The 20,493-nt window shown below is 46.6% G+C and overlaps 3 protein-coding genes and 1 long non-coding RNA gene across 8 annotated transcripts; 1 reads left to right on the top strand and 3 right to left on the bottom strand.

Moving 5' to 3' along the window:
• Positions 1 to 879: 879 nt before the first annotated feature.
• On the bottom strand, positions 880 to 1,705 carry LOC100838009 (14 kDa proline-rich protein DC2.15). Its single transcript, XM_003572734.4, has one exon. The coding sequence runs from the start codon at positions 1,564 to 1,566 to the stop codon at positions 1,195 to 1,197; it is 372 nt and encodes a 123-aa protein (XP_003572782.1). The 5' UTR covers positions 1,567 to 1,705; the 3' UTR covers positions 880 to 1,194.
• A 1,425-nt stretch (positions 1,706 to 3,130) lies between these two features.
• On the top strand, positions 3,131 to 6,337 carry LOC104583816. 2 transcript variants are annotated; one of them, XR_001406696.2, is made up of 5 exons: positions 3,131 to 3,404; positions 3,571 to 3,985; positions 4,806 to 4,864; positions 5,144 to 5,689; positions 6,113 to 6,337. It is a non-coding gene; the product is annotated as an uncharacterized LOC104583816 (long non-coding RNA). The 2 variants fall into 2 exon arrangements; XR_002964342.1 differs by lacking the exon at positions 6,113 to 6,337 and having other exon boundaries at positions 5,144 to 5,725.
• A 403-nt stretch (positions 6,338 to 6,740) lies between these two features.
• On the bottom strand, positions 6,741 to 10,205 carry LOC100828395 (dermokine). Of its 4 annotated transcripts, none has more exons than XM_024462048.1 (8): positions 9,942 to 10,205; positions 8,913 to 9,155; positions 8,715 to 8,824; positions 8,573 to 8,614; positions 8,066 to 8,230; positions 7,811 to 7,988; positions 7,441 to 7,676; positions 6,741 to 7,337 (listed from the first exon to the last, which is right to left on the bottom strand). In XM_024462048.1, exons 1-6 carry the CDS (start codon positions 10,075 to 10,077, stop codon positions 7,887 to 7,889), a joined length of 798 nt encoding a protein of 265 aa, XP_024317816.1. In that variant the 5' UTR covers positions 10,078 to 10,205; the 3' UTR covers positions 6,741 to 7,337; positions 7,441 to 7,676; positions 7,811 to 7,886. The 4 variants fall into 4 exon arrangements, with proteins under 4 accessions (XP_024317816.1, XP_024317817.1, XP_024317815.1 ...); XM_024462049.1 differs by having other exon boundaries at positions 7,441 to 7,667; XM_024462047.1 differs by having other exon boundaries at positions 7,441 to 7,644; positions 9,942 to 10,204.
• A 5,657-nt stretch (positions 10,206 to 15,862) lies between these two features.
• Positions 15,863 to 16,804, bottom strand: LOC112271700 (cyclin-F2-2-like). The gene has a single exon (XM_024461468.1). It carries the CDS (start codon positions 16,802 to 16,804, stop codon positions 15,863 to 15,865), a length of 942 nt encoding a protein of 313 aa, XP_024317236.1.
• Between the last annotated feature and the right edge of the window lie 3,689 nt (positions 16,805 to 20,493).

Below are 20,493 nucleotides of genomic sequence, written 5' to 3'. Positions count from 1 at the left end.
CCTACTGTGCAAGGCAGTGGCTGGCTGTAGCTTTCTTGAACGACGTGATTCCTCTAGAAAATGCAAATGCTGGGAAATTGCTGGCGGGTGCTAATCGCGAGGTCTCATCTGACGGTAGCAACAATGTCCACCATGGAGGACATCCATACCACTACTTCTCATTATATATATATACTTGGCAAACGCTACTAGATTTTAACCGACCTTCAAATCTGGAATAAAATGCAAGCACATAGCTACTGCCTTTCTTGTGACACGATGGCGGTGTCGAAAAAGGAAAGAGGGCAGCCGTCTTAATTTCGTACGTCTGAGGGGTACCATCGCATCAATCACTGCCTTTGAGACCATGAATGGGACTGTTCCCGATGAGACTAAGGCTCTGTGGCACGTCGCTCGGGAATCTACCCCAATGCCGATCTCGGCGTCGCCATCTTCGTACACCGCAGTTGAAGAATAAGAACGTCAGCGCCAACCACGAACCACAGACCACTGCACCACTCTTTGAAACACCAATGATTTCTGCAAAATAACAACCACCACAACCTGAACTCATCGAAGAGCGGCCAGAAGACCGAGTCACCTGCTTCCCGATGTGGGGAAAGAACTGGGGCAAATTATTTCGACACGACGTCGTCTCCATCACGGATGCGACGCTTCCAGAAAAACCTGAACCTACCCTAACTACGGACCAGAGTTGGAGCACCAGGGGTCTCCCCATCCTCACCCGGCAGACTGGGACTACGAGGACCCCCCGATGTAGCGTCAGCTGACAGAACTGAGGGTTTCCCAATCATTCGCGTTCGGCTATTCACAAAGTTCAATGTTCATATATAGAACCAGCTACCAATCACTAGTACTCCACACTTCAGCCACACCCAGTAGCAAATACGACATAATTGAATTACAATGAGCATTAGTTGCATCGATGCACAACAGGCATAATATCCTTCTAGAAGAAATTCTTCAGTAGTATGAAAACAACAGGCGAATGAAGCAAGCACAATTGGCACACTTGATTGATCTGAAACGGTTCTACATTCAGAACCAAGCAGAGTAATTAATTAAGTAGACAAGGAAACTGACGAGCCAATTAAATCGATCTGCATGTGCATGCAGTCAGGAATGAACGCTATGTTCATACGTGTGCGGTGCTGCATGAATGCAACTACAGAACCACTGGGGAGGTTCAGTTAGTTAACCGCAAATGAAGCCACTGGGGAGGCTCTTCCCGCAGTAGTTGACGAGGAGGCTGAGCTTGACGGGGATGTCGAGGCTGATGCCGAGCACGTTGGCCTTGATGGCCGTGCAGAGGCACACGGCGGCCTCCAGGTCGGCGAGCCCGCCGAGGATGCTGCAGCACGGCTCGGCCGGCGGGTGGCCCACCTCGGCGCTCACCAGGCCCAGCACGTCGGCGCACGCCGCGAGCTTCAGCGCGTTCTTCGGGCACTTGCCGTCGTAGTAGGACGGCGTCGCCGGCGTCGGGCAGCTGTCGCCGCAGGCGCTGGCCACGGTGAAGAGGAGGACCAGGCTGAGGGCCAGCAGGAGCAAGGCCGTCTTCGGTGCCATGGCAGCTGAAAACACGATGGTAGCTGAGGCTATTAGTTAGGGAGAGTGCAAGTGTTGACGTACGTGTGTGATTGAAGAACCGAGCTAGGGTACGTGGGTATTTTGTAGGGGGGAGAAATGGCTAGGGGTCGTGGGAGGAAACCCTATCTAGCGGCTCATTGTTGTCAGACACCCCCCCCCCCCCCCCCCCTAAAAACTATATTTGCAGGTAACCACCCTACTCCTGATCGATTCACACAACTAGATACAGTAATTCATAGCTCGTTTCCTGTGCGTCTGTGAGTCATCAATAGGGCTGGCTTGTGAATTTGTGATACGTATGTGACCAGTGACGACTGACGAGATCGAGCGCATAGGCAGAATTGTGCTGAGGAAATGGCAGCTGATTGGTGGCTAGCTAGCCATTCAGGGAACCCATGTGGAGGCCAGGTGGCCGTGGACGGTGAAGGGTATGCCTTGAGCTGGCAAGATAGAATGGCAGTGTGGCAGTGTCAAGGCTCCAAGGCAACCAGCTCGGCAGCTTGCTATCATTTGTGGGCCGGGTGCTGCCCCCGCACCCGCACCGCACCGTCTGGCCATGCCCATCCAGGCCCGGCCCTGGGGGGTGCCGGCGGTGCGGCCGCACTGGGCCCCAAAATCCACAAGGCCCCCCAGCCCCTAGGTATGTACGGTGTATGTATATTGTACGTACGCTAATGGCCATGGCCCGTGAAACTCAACTGATCGACCCCACCGTCGGCTGATAGTTTTTCTGGTTGCGTGACTCTGTCTGTGCTCGCGGCGCTTGCCGCCTACGGGTCACCAGATCCCCTCCAGGGCTCCTGATCGGCTGATCGGTTCGCCGCCCCTCAGCCTCAACCCTGCCCCCGCGCTACGCCCGCCGTTGTCCTGACTGCCTTGCCAACTCTCAAGGTTGGGCCTCTGTTTTCCTCAGTCCAGCTGCATCGCCGGACCACCGGACCTGCAGGTTGCAGCTGCTGGACAACGGGAGTACGGAGAAAGTGTTCTTACCTAGATATTTTGATTCTGAATTTTGTGTAGTCTTGTAAAATTTTAGAACTATGATCCATCATCATTAACGACAATTTGCAAACTTAATGCATGAGAAGAAATTTATAGATGAGATTGATACTCGTAGCATCATCAACAACTTTGCATCGACAAAGTTTTAAAGACAATCATATATAAACCTTTTGATATAAATATAATTTTTGATTCACTATTTGTATTTGTTGGTGAAATTTAATACTCCATATACATGCATTATTTTTATTATTGCATCTATATTAAGGGCCCCGATTCCTAGTTTCGCACCGGATCTCTAAAATCTCTGGGCCGGGCCTAGGCCCATCTTCCTCTGCCGGTTTTGCCGGCCTCCCTGGCCAGCTAGCCCGTCCGATCAATCTCTGCCCTAGCCGTGCCAGTCAACGTCAACGTCATTGCGTTGGGTCGCTTCAGATCAGAGGAGCGAATTACTACAATCTCTACGCCCGGGCACATTTCTCACCCTCTCCGCTCTCTGAGGCGTTCGGCGCGTGAGTTCCTCGCGCTGTGGGGTCGATCTGTCAGCGTGAGGGGTTATGGCGGTTTGGGCCGAATACGTGTCGTGCGTGCTTCGGTTCACAGGGACGGTGCGGGGGGCAACGTGGCTGCTGTTCGGGTTTCTTTTCGGTCTTCGTTTTCCCTCTCCTCGTCTGCTTCCTTCGGCGGGGGGGTTTCGCGTGCCGATTCGTTGCTGTTCTTGGTTGCTGCTCTGCCGGGTGGTGACGCCTGCCTTGCTAGCTGTGAGTTGGTGCTCCCGCTGTTTCTCCTCTTCATCTTCCTGGTTCGTATCGGAGGTTCGTTCCCCTTTCTGTCTCCTGGTGTGCGAGTTCGTTTATTCGTGTCGGCGGCCATTTGATTGCTGTTTGCCGGCTTTTGGGGACGGGTGTGTGTTGCGTTGTATTTTCTGTGGATTTTTGCACTGCTGTTGGTGGCGGATCTGATTTAGGTGCTCTGATTCAGGTTGAGGTGGTAGGATCTGGTTCACCGACCACGACGGACTCTTTTTTGTGTGTGTGTTTCGGTTTTCCGGCGGCATCGGTCTCCCTTGCAGCAGTCTCCTCCCCTCCGCTCTGCTCGATCTGCGTCGCACTCCCTATCGTCCTCCGTATAGAGCGTGGGGCAGGGATGGCCAACATGGCTGCGGCGCGGGGAGGCAGATAGATTGGGTGCCGCACGAGTACCAGGGCGTCAATGGGGCGTGGAGGAAGACAGCGGCAGCGGCCATGGTCGGTGCCGAGCGAGCACTGGTCCATGGGAATGACCAACCGCCTCACTCCCTATGAAGCATCCACATCGTCATCGCCAGCCGGGATCTAGGTCGATGAGACCTCTACTGTCTCGCCCAGGGGATCCAGTAAGATGGCGCCAATCCCAGGTACGTGATCATTCTTGATCTGTAAATGCATTCCTATTACTTGATTCATTCTATGAGTAGTGCTGCGTGCGCTAGGGTTCTTGGTCTACGAATTACGTACAACATTGTTTTTTTTTCCTATTTTTTCAATTGCGTATCGTGGTAATCTCGGTGGAAATTTCCGTTCTATCAATGATTATTATGTCCCTTTGATCCATTAGTTTGTACCCACTGAGCCACGATGGGCTTTTGGGGGATTTATACTAGAACCAGATCCTGCTTTCTGTCAGAGAACAGCAACATCACGGAAGTTTTATACTCCCTCCGTTCCATAATTCTTGTCGAAATCTTACATGTATCTAGACGCTTTTTAGGAATAGATACATTCATTTTTGGGCAAATTGGAGACAAGAATTATGGAACAGAGGAAGTAGATTACAAGGCTATATAAAGAACACATGTTAGTGCCCTGTCTTCCATTACATAGAAGCATTTTGTTGAGATGCAAATCAAGTCCACTATAAGCTAAGCTGCCACTGAAATCATATAAGCTAAGCTGCCACTGAAATCATATAAGCTAAGCTGCCACTGAAATCATATCAAGAGGTGTTCCTGACAGCGGCTCACTCAAGTGCTCAATCACACGAGTAAGGTAACAATGATTCTATTGTTGGACAATCTGTTTCTTGAGTACTCGATACCATGGGTTAGGACCATCCCATATAGATCTGACAATTTGCCATGTTTGGTCCAGTGGTCATCTATGAAGATGAAGTTTGAGCAGTGAGGATATGATTAAGTGAATGAGTTCTAATTCTTACAAGTTCCTCATTTTCTGTAGGGTTTTGAAGCGATGAACTTACTGTTTTGCTTTGGTCCCTGCTATTCTCTTCAGTCAAGGTAAATTGTTCCTTCTCATGTATTTATTTTCCTTGCATTTATAGTTGCTTCTGTTGTTATGCATCAGAAATTTCATTCATGATAAAGTTCACACTTAAAATAAAATCCATTTTATTTTATGTTTTCAAGTGAAGAGTCTCGCCTGGCAAAAACCGCTTGGCCCCTTTCTTTTTACAATCTATGCAGCCAATTTGCATGCATGTACTATCTTAGTACGAAGTTAATTATTCAGTATTTTTCGGAAAAAAAAGTATTCAGTATAACCCTTCCATCTTTTAGCATTTTTTTTTGCAGGTTAAAAACTTCATTAATCAAAGATATGAACAGAGTCTTGGCGCAAAGCGTCAATTGCAAATTGAGGTTTTTCATCCAACCAGATTTCAGAAGAAGCATTGGTTCTCGCAAAATTAGCTAGCGTGTAGCTAACATTATTCTGACTTCTCGAGCATTTGACCATCTTGACGCCTTCACGCTCCTGGAGGAGGCTGCAGATTGCATCCACAGTGTTGCAGTACTTGGACAAGTTTGGTTTTGCAGGATCCACAAGAGCCAGGACTTCAGAACTGTCAGTTTCTACAGTGAACGGCATCGTGGAGAACTGCAAGGCCAGTCGTATTCCTTCTGTCATCTTTTTAGCATTTAATTGCGCAATGGCTTGTTCTTTTATTGGGTCTTTTTGGTTTCACTATATTGTAACAATTCATGTCTATGCTTCTGGGCGTGATGTAATTTTTTGTGTGGTTGTGAGGATTAATACCGTGCATCAACATTTTAGGTGAAGATTGGATGTTTCGTTCTAGGACAATGCCATCAGATATTTTAAATGTATGTTTAATTATTTTAAATGGTTTATTTTGCATACACGGAAGTGCAAGTCCATTGACCGTCGTTCATAGCTAAGCATGTGTCAACATAATTCAGTATTTATCTGTAATTTTCACAGTACCGATATTTACCGGATTGTTTTATATGTATTCTGATAGCTAAACTTTTACTCGCGGAAGGAGCGATGTTGCGAGGTGGACAAAGTACTCACAGTTTTACCTGATTGCTTATCTCTATTATGATAGCTAAGTTCTTACTGCTGGGTGTTGTGGGGGTAGACTCAGTGCACGTAGAAATTTTTTGTACGTTGTTATTGTCGGTGTTTGACAATAAAATATGTGCAGATGATATCTGCAATTTATAACTCTCACAGAAGTCAGAATAGCTAGCTCGCTGAAATTTAATGTCATTTTCTCCTTGCAGGTTGCCGCCTTGGTTAATGTTGAGTTACCCGGGTGAGGCCCATCAAACAAGAATGTCGGGTCATTTTTGTGGATATAGGGACTGTTATTGGATGATTGCTGCATGTATCTGGTCCATTCTCAACAATTAAATTCTTGGTTGTACCCTTTCATTGAGCTGTTTTAAGATTCCCTCGAGGTTACAATCTGGTTCTTTATGGGCAGGCACAAACTTATCTTCAGTTTTGTATTGTACAATTTCATTTAACAGATCTTGGATAATCTTACAAATCTAAATTAGATATTAAATCAGTTGCGCAACACAGTCGACGGCGCGGCGAAGCGCGCCAATCCGTCTAGTACGATTCACAGGCCGCACAGCTCGAACGCCAGCGCGTGTGGGGGAGACCGTGAGATCGACCCAGGATACAGAGTTATGGAAGATGTCTGGCACTGCCAATTTCCCGTCGCACGTACGTCCGTTTTCATGAGAATTTTTTTTTGTGCGAATAAGGAAGATCTTTTGATGCACTACAAATCGGACATAATTTTTTGATGCACAACAAGTCCAACTGAGTAAAAGCACTCATCGAATCAGAATGAGATCCCCGAAACAGAAGTACAGGACAAGGGCCAGGACCAAGCCGAAGGCTAATACAACGAGGACATAATTTTTTTTAACTAAGCCAAGCAAACCAATGTTTAAAGTGCATCCTCAATTAGAACTTAGAAAAAAACTGGATAGCGATCAAAGAATAGCGTTGAAGGTAAAATATAGGTCTTACATCATAAAACAACCCAAAAGCTTCTGCTAAAAGATATCATGCCACGATCATCATGGGGCATCACCACGAACCGACCTAGATGGTAGGCTGCCCAGCATTTTAATCATCCATTGCCAGAGGACTCCCACGGGTGCATCAGTACTTATGTCGCTTATAGGGAGTACCCTCACCACTGTTCTCATACAACTTTCGTTTCAGCCTTGGACTGCGCCTTACCGCCCCACCGAAAATTTGCTGCGACTCTCCAAGCAACTTAACCTTCTGACATACTTCCGCTTGTTCTGCTTCATATGCTTTCTTAGCTTTCCGAACCAAGGACCCCAACATTTCCTTCTTCTCAATCCTTAGAAGATGGTTAAACGCAACTGCTATGTAGGTACTCAGCCAATTGACCTTAACTGCGACACCTTTATATTTAGGTGCATCACCTTTCAACTTTGACAACACATCTTCTGCAAGAACCTGAAAGGAACATGATTTAACACATTATATGATATATACAAGCTTCCATGAAATGCACACTGAGCAGCAGAGACCACATACAAAAATAGCAAGTATTATTTACCTCATGAAAATCTGTGAGTTCTTCTTTAGGGCGACATATCACCTTGACAGCTATTGCAAGCTTCAGTATCTCCCAATCCTCACAAGCAATGCCAGAAATATCTCTAATGTAGAGACCAGCATCACGCAAGATTGCTAAATTCCTCTTGTCATCAGCATCACAACGAAACAAGGTGAATGCCGTGATAAAAATCTTATCATTGACCTGGATACAGAAGGCAAGTCTTTCTATGAAAGCTTGAATCCCAAACATTGGTCCGTGAGATAAAGGTTTCCAAGTCCAGAGCACACAAGCTACGTAGTATAAAGTAATACTAAATAGCAGGGAACTATAAATCAGAAAGCATGTCAAGTCCAACTAGTGAACTCACCATCTCTGGTTTGACATCAAATCCACAATTACGCAGGAACTTCATTAGTCCTTGACTCGTTGGTAAGCGGTCCTCTTTAGTCAGCTTTGATTGTAGTTCTAAAGGCACTAATATGCGCATTTGCTGTTGTATGCCACATTATCTCCAACACAGCTTGACAGCACAGGCAGGGTATTTTCTGAAAAAGTCACAGCAACAATGGCGCTCAAAGTTGATGAAAAATATAACCATACCAGACAAGGAGCAAATACTGACCAACACTGATTCAATGATCGCTTTATATTCAGGCTTTCCAACACACAACGTCATCCCAGGGCGGTGCCACTCGTTGATCAGAGCAACAAGCTGGTTGTCAATACCATCAGCATTGATGGTGCTGGATTTGTCCTCAAAAGATAGAAATCCCTTCAGACGAACCACCTGATAAAGAAATAACAGCAACCATGTTCATGCGCACAAAGAAACATTTAAGAAATTATCATGCATGTCTCTGGATCAGGAGAGGGGAGGTCTATCTAGCAAGCCATTATCATGCAAGCATTGATTGATTATTTAGAATCCTTGAACCTTTCAGCAAAACTAGCATCATGCTGCATGCTTAGAATTGGGGAGAAAATGTGTTTTGAGGCTATTAGTAAACAAAGAGCACGAGTTCATATTCTCCGTTAATGCAAAGATGGATACTTGGACTAATTTAACAACAAGCATATAAGATAACAATAGCAATCAGAAGGGAAAGCAAGGAAAGTCGTTGGAACTAACCATACTTGCCAGGAAAGGGTCTGCAAAATCTAACCAGAGATTCTGTAGGAGACAAATGATGGAATAGAAAATTAGGTCATTGGCATAGACCACATGAACAAACAAGGACATCGTTAACAAAGGTTAGAAAGAAGAACATTACATCCAAAGCACTATCTAGGTAGCAGGAAACCCCATAAAACATGTAAAGTGCGAAGCCAGAGGGCGTCTCAAACAGCAGCAACATTAACCCATGACACGGCAAACTGTCAACTGCAAACAAGAAGTCACGCGAAACTTATGCAAGCAGGACTGAAAAGAAAAAACACATAGACAAATCGATAGCAGATGGCTGGCTCACCTGTAGAGGCAAAGTTTTTTCCCACCTCATTATGTTGGAAGACTCCAACTTGACCATCACTATCGTCACTCTCGCCATAGTCAGAGCTAATGTGAAGTTCAGCGTTAAAGAAATTGCCAAAACTAATGTCAGTGTCACTGTCACTGCCTGCTTCTGTAGGTAGTGAAGAAGAAGAAGATGATGATGATGAAACACTACGACGAACACTCCGACTAGCACCTTCATTTGCCTTACTCTTGGATCCTGTCAAAGAATAAACAAATGCAAAGATGAATACAACTTATGCTAGTACTACTGCCATTGCTTACAAATTTCAGATGCTACTTCTACTGCTACTGGCTAGTGCCATACTGCTAATTTCAATAAATTAGGGCCAGTTTGGTAGCACTCCGGCTCCCAACTCCACCGAGAGAAGCCAAGGAGCGGTAACAAACGCTGCTCTGGCAAGAGCTTCCCACAAGAATCAACTGGTACAGTCTCCACCATCGATTCTACCTACCTCGTGCTTTCTCCTCTCCATCTACTGGCGTATCCTATCTCCATCTGGCACGCTCCTTACTCGTTTGGCGGTCTACAGCGGCCCCTTCCCTTCCAGCTCTCTCTCTGTTCCCCTCCATGGTGATGTGACCATGGCCCTGGCCCCTGGCGGCGCAGGTCGGAACACACAGGCGCTCGCTCCCCACACTCAAGCTCCACGGAGACCTCGCCTGGGTTGCCCGTCCCCATCGTGGTGGATGGGACATCGAAGAGGAGGCTCAGGAAGAACGCCGAGGTGCGGGGCCACCAAGCACGAGCGGCGTCCTCCGGCCATCTATCTCCCTACCCTCAGATCCGATGCATCCCTCAAATCGATTCTACGCACAAACTATTTTAGTGATTCATTCTGATTCACAAGAGGAATCAAGGGGATCGATCGATTCAACAGAGGAATCGGGACCTGGTCACCTGGAGCAGGAGAATCGAGAGGGAGAGCGCTACAAAATAGGAGAACTACAAATGTTCGCAGAAACTGCGCGCACGGCGGCGTACCTGAAATGCCTTTGACAGAAGACCGGTGTTCTCGCATAATCCGGCGCGAGCCTGCCGGTTTGGAGTCCGAAGGGCCGGAACCGGAACGTCCTCCTCCCGTTCGCGAACCGGAACGACCTCTTCCCCTTGGCGGCATCCTCCACCGGCGCAGGGAGCGGAAGGATGAAAGAGATATGGTCAATTGAGGGCCGGAGGCACCGGCCGAGCCCGCCGATTTTAGAGGGGCGGTGGCGTTTGGGAGTTAATGGAGCGGCCGCCGATTCATTTATATTATTATTAGGGTTTCATGAGTACGATGGCAACGAGTATAGTTGGCTATTGTTTCACCTATAGCAGGCGAACTGGCCGGGCTTTCTCAAAAAGCCCGCCAGCCCGGCGTGCCCGGTCCGGCACGGAAATAAACGGGCCCGCGACCCGCCTGGGGCCGTGCCTGGGCCACTGCATCAAGCCCGCAGGTCGGGCCGGCCCGTTTAACCATTACACATGAGGAAATAGCACAATATGGAAAAATTTGATGCCGGCAGGAGTCAAACTCCAGACCTTCAACGTGCACAGGCATGACTAGACCATCAAACTGCACTAGCATTTGTGTCCAACATGGATTGGTTAGCTTTTTATACATCTGGTTGGTGGAAAAAGACAAAAAAAAAGCACAACTGGGCTGCTGCCGGAGATGAGGCCTGATGGGCTAACGGGCCCGGGCCGGCCCGACCGGGCTCATGTGCCGTGCCTGGGCTAGGGTTTCGCCGGAACGGGCCGGCACGGCACGGCCTGTTTATAAGTGGGCTTCACGGGCCTAGGCCAAGCCGGCCCGGTTAAGTCGTGGGCTGTGCCGTGCCGGGCCCGGGCCGGCCCGTTGGCCAGCTATAGTTTCACCGTGCATCTTGTGTTGCACTGCGCGAGTTGCGGTGGACCATGTTTCAAACGGTTGGCTTATTTCTTTGCACTGTTAGAGAAGGGGTGCACCATGCGATTTTTTCAACTATCACACAATGCAGTATATTTCTTTTTTGAACTATCACACCATGTTATGTTTTGCATCGTGCATCTTGTGTTGTACCGTGGGGGTTGCGGTGCACCGGGATTCTAAAGGTCTGGTTATTTTTATTTTATTTTTTTAGATCCGAGCAGCGCAGTTCATTATGACGTGAGAGATGGGGGTGCACCATGCCAACTGTACTTCTTTTTTTGAACTATCACACGGTGTAGTTTTTATTTATCGGGAAATGGGCTTGGATATGTACATGGGCTTTCTTTAGAGTGTGTTATTTTTTTAGTGTTCCATGCGTTACGGGTTTTCGAGTTGGCCTGTGTGGGCTTTCTGAATGTGGTTCTTGGGCTTTTGACGGTGAAAGTCGAAGAGCTCATTGCTACGGCGCTGTCTAGTGTACAAGGTGGGGAAAAGCGTTGGGGTGGGGGTTCTTATTCTCTGCTCCATTACCATTTTTCTTCTCTCATCTCTCCCCCCCCGTCACGGCCTCTGTCCTCGCAATTTTTTTTCTCAACCAAATTGTTCTACTTTGGGGTTTGTTCAGCAGATTCGCTTTTCTGATCCACTTCTTAGCGAGCCTTGTTTTTTTTACATCGCAACTTCCCGCCTTGTTGATAAGCATCCACACTCTTTAGAAATACTGGTTCTATAGATGCCTCTTTAGAAATACTGCCTCTATGATATACAAGACATATTTATTGTTCACAAAATTCAATATGAATTATCAAGAAACAATAATCAATATATCCTCTATCATTTTCGACGGAGCAAATTGATAAGGGGAGTGTTAAGATTAGTTTTAGCATCTGATCAATTAGTTTAATCACGTGTTAATTTGTGTTAACGACGGTTGATTAGCAACCCCTCTCCTCTATTTTCCTACGTTTATCTCCGTAATGGCGCCCGGGCCCAAATTTAATCAACCGACGCATCTCCGTAGAGGCAAAGTTTTTTCCCACCTCATTATGTTGGAAGACTCCAACTTGACAATCACTATCATCACTATCGCCATAGTCAGAGCTAATGCGAAATTCAGTGTTAAAGAAATTGCCAAAACTGCTGTCAGTGTCACTGTCACTGCCTGCTTCTGTAGGTAGTGAAGAAGAAGAAGATGACGACGACGACGATGAAACACTACGACGAACACTCTGACTAGCACCTTCATTTGCCTTACTCTTGGATCCTGTCAAAGAATAAACAAATGCAAAGATGAATACAACTTATGCTAGTACTACTGCCATTGCTTACAAATTTCAGATGCTACTTCTACTGCTACTGGCTAGTGCCATACTGCTAATTTCTACTGAATACATCAATTGCTCAGTATCACAAGGTCGCTAACGAAGATACAACAAGAGGAACATATGGGATCGATCGGGACGAACCAGTGCGTTGAGGTCGCGGCGCCGGGCGCGCCGGGCATTCTTCCGCGAAGGGGACGCCTCCTCCGCCTCCATCATCGGAGAGCCCGCCGCCGGCGAGGTGGGGTAGGGTTTGAGTCTGAGATCGGGTAGGGAGGATGACGGGCGAGGCAGCGGAGCCGTTGGGGATGGAGGGAGGAAGCGGCGCCGTTGGGGAGGTGAAGAGGAGGCGGAGGCGTCGTGGTGGTGAAGAGGCCGCGGCGTTGGTGGTGAGGAGGGGCGCGGAGTTGGGGACAGGGAGGGTCGGCCGCGGAGTTGGGGATGGGGAGGTTCGGCGGCGGCGTTGGTGGTGAGGACGCCGCGGCAATGTAGGGGCTGAGATGGTCGACGGCGGCGCTGTGGGCGTGGATGGGGAGGCGGCTCCGCTTGGGCTGGACGGACAGAGAGATCGATAGGAGAAACACAGACAGATGAGAATCAGTGAAAGAGTTTTAGGGATGGTGAGTTTTTCATAGAAATGTACGGAGTAGATGCAAATTTCGTACTGTAGATAAATTTTGTTGTTGTTGTTTCATAAGGTCAGATCACACACTTGTGATTAATTTTGTTGTTGCTTCATGAGGTCAGATCATACACTTATGATAAATTTTGTTGTTATTTCATGAGGTCAGATCATACACTTGTGATTAATTTTGTTGTTAATTTAAATAATTGAATATAAATAAAATAAAACAATTCGATTTAAATTATAATCATTTCAAATATATAATTTCGAGTCAAGTCATTTGAAATATAGATGTTTACAAAAACGGTTGGAAGATATGAATAAAATATTACGTACTTCCTCAGTCCCATAATTCTTGTCTCAAATTTGACAAAATATGGAGGTATCTATTTCTAAAAAGCGTCCATGTACATGTAATATTTCGACAAGATTATGAAACGGAGGCAGTAATGAATTAATTGTACGGTGTGAGATTTGGGGAGTCTGAGACGAGAAATTTGGGGAAGGAATCTTTTTTAGGGAATGCCCATATGGGGATTTGGGGTTCACATTTGACTAGTCTGCTAGAGTTGCTCTAAAGTTTGGTGACAAAGAAATTAGACCCACATGCAAAAGTCCTCTCCCGAGGCTTCTTTCCTTCTCTGGATAATCTTAAAATGTACCCTGACCGGCCAATTTTATCCTAGACTACAATTGGTATGTAATTTTCATCATAGTCTTGTCAAAACCAAAAGAGTAAATCACTCCTTTTGCATCAGGTAAATTGTCCCCTTTTCTGATAGGTATGAAGCCTACAGGAGGGGGCGCGCACATAGGAGAACAGCGAGGAGAGGAGGCTTTCGCGTGGAGGAGATCCGGTGGAGGAGGCGGTGGTGGTCGCACGTCCTATGGCGGCGCCTCGAACTACAAGGAGAGGAGGCGGTGCGTGGAGAAGATCGACGAGAAGGCAGCACATGAAGGAGATTGCAAGGAGAGATCGGTGAGGAGGCGGTGCCAAACCTCTTGGTACCCTGCATGTGATCTACCCCTATCATGTAAAGTTGACACATGTCCTTCATTTTTTTATTACAACTTTGATTGCAATGTCATATGGTATGAGTCAATCGCATATGGTATGAGTCAATGATATGAGTCAATGGCATATGGTATGAGTCAATGGTATATGGTATAATCAATGGTATATGGTATTGGCGTATGGTATCCGTTAATGGTAAATGATATATTTTATTGATATATGGTACAAGATGACACGTGTCAGCACATCACGATAGGGGTAGATCACATGCAGGGTACCATTTTCGCTTTAAGGAGGCGGTTGCGCTCTAAGGTTGAGTGCAGAGTAACATGACAGTGGAGATGATTTTTTTTCTTTGATTGGTTTTCGGGAAAGAGGTGGACAGGTCTACTGGGATTAAGTAAACACTTGTAGGGAGTTGTGGAAGTTGTACACAAAATCGAGGCACTAATCTCTAAAGGACCTATATATATATATATACTATTTTGGGCATATTTAATATAGTACCGCAATTTTTAAACATTTGAAGGTTTTTTACAAGTGTCTCGCTTCGTAGTATGTTATGCAAAGTGCCGCTGATTAGAGAAAATGTCAAAAGGTAGCTGCAATTTTCACAAACACTATCTGACGCGCTTTGGCATAGTGCCAAAAGTACAAGCACGACTTGTATCGTAAGGAAACAAATCAGCACAGGCGAAAAAAATAAATTTTCTCAACAGAAGGAATCTGAAGATGTGGGTCCGGAGAACTCATCATTCAGAGAAATTCAGAGAGAAAGAAGACTGAAACAAGATAAATATCTGAACCCCATGCCACCTTGTTTCTTCAAGATACACATCTTCCACCACGCCATCCAGTGCATACGGCGGTGGTTGTCGTCGTCACCCCACCAAGTCGGCGGCGTGACGGGAGGCGGCAAGCCGATGATCAGAGCCGAGCGAGAGACGTGAGGGTGGCTGATAGCTATATGGGCCTCAAGGAAAGTTTGGCTCAACACATTTTTTTTTCTTTGACGAACACAACGTGCTTTTAATTGCCAAAGAGGTCAAGAAGATCTCAACACAGTTTTTGCTTAAACGTTCTTATGAATTATGAAAACAAATGTAAGTCCACAATACCCTGAGAAAACAATGGTGAGATGGCTTAGATACTGCTCTTCCTCTTTCATAAGAGTATAGGGGTACGGTAAAAATGCTCTTTGAAAAACTTCCCAGCTTGCTTGGACGTCAGGACGTGAAATCCCCAGATCCAAGATGAAATTTTCAAATCTACTTCCTGCAAATCAACAGATTGTTTCTCTCAAGATGTATTTCCTCCAATTCTAAATTCTTGTCGTTGTTTAAGTTCATGTAAGTTAAAATTTGAACTAAAACAATGACAACAATTTAGGATTGGAGGGAGTACTTTTCTGCTGCCGATGTAGTTTTCCTTCTTTTACTCCGTCCATCCCCTTTTTCACCTGTAACTATTACTCCATTTTTTGTCTGATGATCAATGTATATACTGTCAGATCCTCTCCTCTCCTACGGTGTTCGGTTTGCAAACAAGCCATGCCTGTAGTTTTGCACAAAATATACGTTTGGCGAGTTTGATATGCCTTTAACTACTGCATGATTTGAACCTGTGAAAAGCTAGACATCTCATCGATACTTATATAGCTTACAGAGCTTAGTGCGTGTTATCGGGAATTTATTCAGTCATTCAGAAAATGGACATATACACTTCAGGCTTACAGAAAAGTACTGTAGTAAAAATTCAGAAACCAAAGAGCGCAGCCGCTCATTCCGTACAGACCCGCTCTGTAGTTTACACCCTTTCATACTAAAATTGAGTTTCGTTATATAGACAAAGCTCCCAAATATACATATGAATATCATTTACAACTCAAGATTCAAGTGCTGACAGGACACATCACCAATTAATAAATCCATAGCATTCAGACTCATTTACATGGTTGAGGCTAGCTGCAAGATTCTACTGTTCTATCACTGGATCTACGTGCAGCAAAACTCTCATGTTCTTCAGAATCTCTCCTCGATCAGATCAAGATCAGAAAGGAGGGTTGCAGATCAGGGACTGCGAGAAGGAGTACATAATCTGCACGCAGCCGGACAAGTCCAAGGAACCGTAGCCCGTCAGCTCCTGCATCTCGGCGTTCCACGCCAAGACGTCCGCCGGGTTGAGCGCGAACCTGGCCAGGAAGATGGCCCACGCGGCGACGACGGAGGGCAGAAATCCGACGCAAACGTGGCTGAGCAGCGACTGGTCGGCGATGCGATGCGCCAAGCGCTGCACCCGGAGCTCCTCCCTTCCCTGGCTGAACCTGGTGAAGTGGCCGACGAAGGTGTGGGCCGTGGGGCCGCGGCTGATCTGGAACCCGAGCGCCTTCATCATCTCCCGTTCCGTCTCCCTCGCCTCCTCGCTCGTCTCCAGCCCGCAGTACCTTGCGATCTCGGCCGTGTTAAGCTTGTACTTCGTGCTCTGGTCCTCGTACTTGGCGGCGGCGAAGAAGGCCGTGGCGCCCAGCAGCTGGAGCTCGTAGGCGCCGTAGCTCCTCGCGGTCCTCACCGACAGGACCCGGTCGATGCACGCCACGGCGAGGTGGAGCGTGCCGGGGCCGAGCTCGTAGTGACGGACGAACTTGTCCATCCAGAGGACCAGGGCGCCGCGCGTCACCGGGCTTATCCTGTCGCCCTGCACCGTCGTCAGGTAGCCCGGCGACGGCCGCTCCCCGGCGTTCTTCTCCATCATCTTCAGGTTGGCGTCGATGTCGGCGTCGTAATCCGGACACAGCCGCGGCCGTGCCTTGGAGCTCTTGGAGAGACTGTCGTCGTGGAAGAACGGAACGGCACGCTCGAGTAGCGGCACGGGCACCTCGACGGCCGGCTGGACAACGTGGGCGTGAGCGCTGCAGCCTGAGAAGCGGCGGAAGAAGCTGGGTACCCGAGGACGCGATGGAAGGTCGAAGGCGAAGGGATCCATGAAAGCCATCGCTTGATCGATGGAGAGGGCGAGACGGGTTGGTTTGGGCTCTGGAATCTGGATACGGGGGTTGCAAGATGGCGGCACAGGAGGGCAGGGATCCTGCCTATTTATCTATGGCGTTTGCTTGCACTTGACGCCTATATTCACGAGCAAATTTAGGATTCGGATTGTAACCTTCGCTTCCGTGCGGAATCCGAATTCTGCACAGGCTGCATGAGAACATCGCGCGGTCAACCGTGCGCCAATGAACAGCTCGGAATCCGTGCTGCACGAGAACAGCCACATCTGGGCTCGGGATGCCGGCGTCGGAGCCCCGGGTCCCGTCCGTGTGCGCGCTCGGCCCGGCCAGGGCCACCTCTGTGGTGTGCGTGAGGGCGAGCGAGCGGCCGGGCCGCTGGACAAGCGCAAGCTCTGGGCCTGGGCGCACGCGCCGCAGGACGACGTGAGCGGCCAAGGCGGACTCCATCCTGATGGACTCCATGATGACGACAGACGAGCACCGCGGCGCCCGGGGAGATCGCCATTGAGGAGGTGATGTTCTTGGGGGTGCCGCCGGGCACGCTCCGTGGAGCTGAAGCGTCGACCAAGGACATACTCCTCAACATTAGCATTTGACAACACCACTTGATGTCCCGATCGATCTAATCATGTTGACATGCATGCGATGGTCAATCTGATAATGCAGCAAGTAGGTGCTGTTTGACGAGAAATTAACTCGTGTCACTCCAGCCATCTCGTTCGCGTTTGTTGGTTGCAACGCTTGATTTTGGGTGTTCACTTCATTGAGAGCTCAGATTGATTGAATTTGGCTTGGTGCTCAATTTTTTCTAGAGATGTTTTTGCATAGTACTGAAATAACAATTTGCAGCTGACGCTCATCTGCACAGTACCTGTCAAACTTGAAAAGTGCGACGTTTCCACCTGAATATCTGAGTTTTGTACTCTGAAGAAAAAACTGTACTCAGCCACCAAAAAATCCAGTACTCCCTCCTATCCATATTACTTGTCGAAATATATTTCATGTATCTAGAAGATTTTTAAACATAGATGCATCCATATTTGGACAAATTTGAAACAAATAAAATGGATCGGAGAGAGTACATGTTTTACATGACAGTTTACTAGAACGCTAAGAACATCATAATTCAGGTAAATTCTTGTAGTCAACCACTACAGAATGCTGAAAGCTGCGCTGCATCACCCTCCACCGCTGCCACAGCAACAGACGAGGTCGCCGGAGTGAAAGGACACACTTACACAAAAGAGATCCATCTCAGGCTTCAAAATTGCACAACAAACCTCCACAGAATTCTCACAAGAAAAAGCATCAGAGGCATCCACAAAGGAATCGGCAGCAAAATCTGGGAGCAGGGAGGAGGCGCAAGTCAGGAATGCATCTTCACCAACAGGAACCACTGGCCCTGGCCGCTCAAAGGAATCAGAACTGCATCCCTTACGGCAGTAGACCACCAATGGTGAAATTGCAGCTTCCAGAAGCATAGGATCAGGAGACAAAAAACACGGCAACTCCCCCGAAATCATGCAAACCTCAGCCGTGGACCACACCCATCGCCATAATCGCATCCCTTGTAGCCACATTGTTGCAAATGCAAAGAAAGTTTGCCGGCCAGAAGCGGTGAAGGGAGAAGTTGCCCTTGGCCGACGGACAGCGACCTTGAATCATCGCTCTGACCACAGAAGCCGGCGCGCCACCACGTGACCACGTCCACCAACCACATTCACCACAAGGCTAGCGGCGAGCGCCATCTTTGTTGTATCCACGGCCGCCGTCCGAGAAATACTCCATGCAGGTCTCAACAAGAATGTCCATGCAATCAATGAAGAAGAGGAAGAGAAAGTAGAACAGATAATGCCAAGCCGCAACCAAAAGCTCAAGCTTGCGAAGAGACTAAGAAAGTGCCTCTCGACCCAGTAGTTCCAGAAAAGCAAGTAATCATTGGAGCAAATCTTCCTCTAGAAGAAGAAGATAAACTTCTGGAATTTCTTCGAAGCAACAAAGATGTCTTCGCCTGGTCATCCAAAGACTTAGGAGGAGTTAGCAGGGACATAATTGAGCACAAGCTAAACATTGATCCTAGTTTCAGGCCAAAGTTAGCCGAAGACAGTCAGACTGCAAAAGCCGAAGTTCAAATGTTGCTAGATGCCAAAGTCATGAGAAGTACAATTTACAACTTGGCTGGCAAATATCGTTATGGTGAGAAAGAAAAATGGAAAATGGCGAATGTGCATCCATTTTATAGATCTCAACAAAGCATTCCCAAAGACAACTTTCCGCTTCCAAGAATTGATACAGTAGTTGATCAAGCAGCTGGAAGTGAAATGCTAAATTTCTTAGATTGCTTTTCTGGTTATCATCAAACTAGCAGAGTGGCCCGCGCAAATGCGCAGGCAATGTCTTGAAAGTGCCATCATGTCATAAAATAGAGCATGTAAGAAATTTCTTTCTAGATGAGGAGAAGAAATCTTTTTCTCTCGAAAAGGAATTTCTTTACAAAAAAGGCCAAAAAGTCATTAGAACCTGCTGAAAGCTTTGCACAAAATTCATGAAGAATCAAAATTCAGAAACTACTATAACAGAATTATATATGAATATGTTCTTTTTTGTCTTGCGAGGCTTGGCCACTCTTATCAGCATCTCGGCAAATGATATTAGCTCCTCCGTGAGGGGAGCACAGAGTGTTCATATTTATTTCTTGTGATGCTACCAATACCCTTGCCTTTCCGGTTAGCAAATCACAGTTTTCATATTGTCTCATATTCAAACTTATGGGGCATTAATTATCTTTGTCATTTTAATCTTCAAATTTAAACCATGGACATGTTTGTACCCTCAAAGAATGTCGAGGATTCATTAAACACATGTTGTAACTGTTAACCGAGAAAGGTGAAAGTCATGGAAGAAACAATACTACTGAAGTTGAGCATGCACACACAACCATTTGTGCTCAACACAAATGATACACAAAACTCCTATTGTATGATCGAAAGATTCAAATCATAAGATCAATAGGCACAAACATTGATATCACACACTAATAATTTCTACAAATGTCACCTTATACAGAGGTCTCCGGGACTTAACGTGCAACAAAATATCATTATTTGATCTATGAACTTGCAAAGCCATATGTTTGGATATATCGTACATTTCTAGGTAAACTATAAATTATGCTTTGCCAGGCATGCACAAAAATCATATAGGAGGCATTTGTTGCATATATCTCAAAAAGTATACATTGAGGGATATAAAAAAAATATTCCCACCGTTATTAAATTGTTGATGTGTTAGTTTGAACTAAAACCTCGACAATAATTTAGGAAGTGAGGGAGTAGAAGCTAACATCCCTTGAGAAAAACAAACAGCATTGACAGGTAAATACAGTGTCGTTAGTAAATAATCATAGCCATGAAGAAAAATATTACCTCCTAAATCCTCTTTGCAAATTTGATTTTTTTTATAATATCATCTTTTTTTAGGCTATAATATCATCTTTTCTAACAAAGCCTTGCAACATACATTATACACAGATAAATAAAGCACCTTAGTCTAGAACTCAATATCGAGTGTATGATCAAACATCATATGCTTATTATACTAATTTTGCTTGAATTGTTTAGCAAAATAAACTGAACCTTAACCCAAATGATGCAAGTGGTTACTACACCAAAAAGTA

The sequence above is a fragment of the Brachypodium distachyon genome, chromosome 3 (assembly GCF_000005505.3).
Source record: "Brachypodium distachyon strain Bd21 chromosome 3, Brachypodium_distachyon_v3.0, whole genome shotgun sequence".
In the NCBI taxonomy this organism is placed as follows: Eukaryota; Viridiplantae; Streptophyta; class Magnoliopsida; order Poales; family Poaceae; genus Brachypodium; species Brachypodium distachyon.
This window is presented reverse-complemented; position numbering and strand designations above follow the sequence as displayed.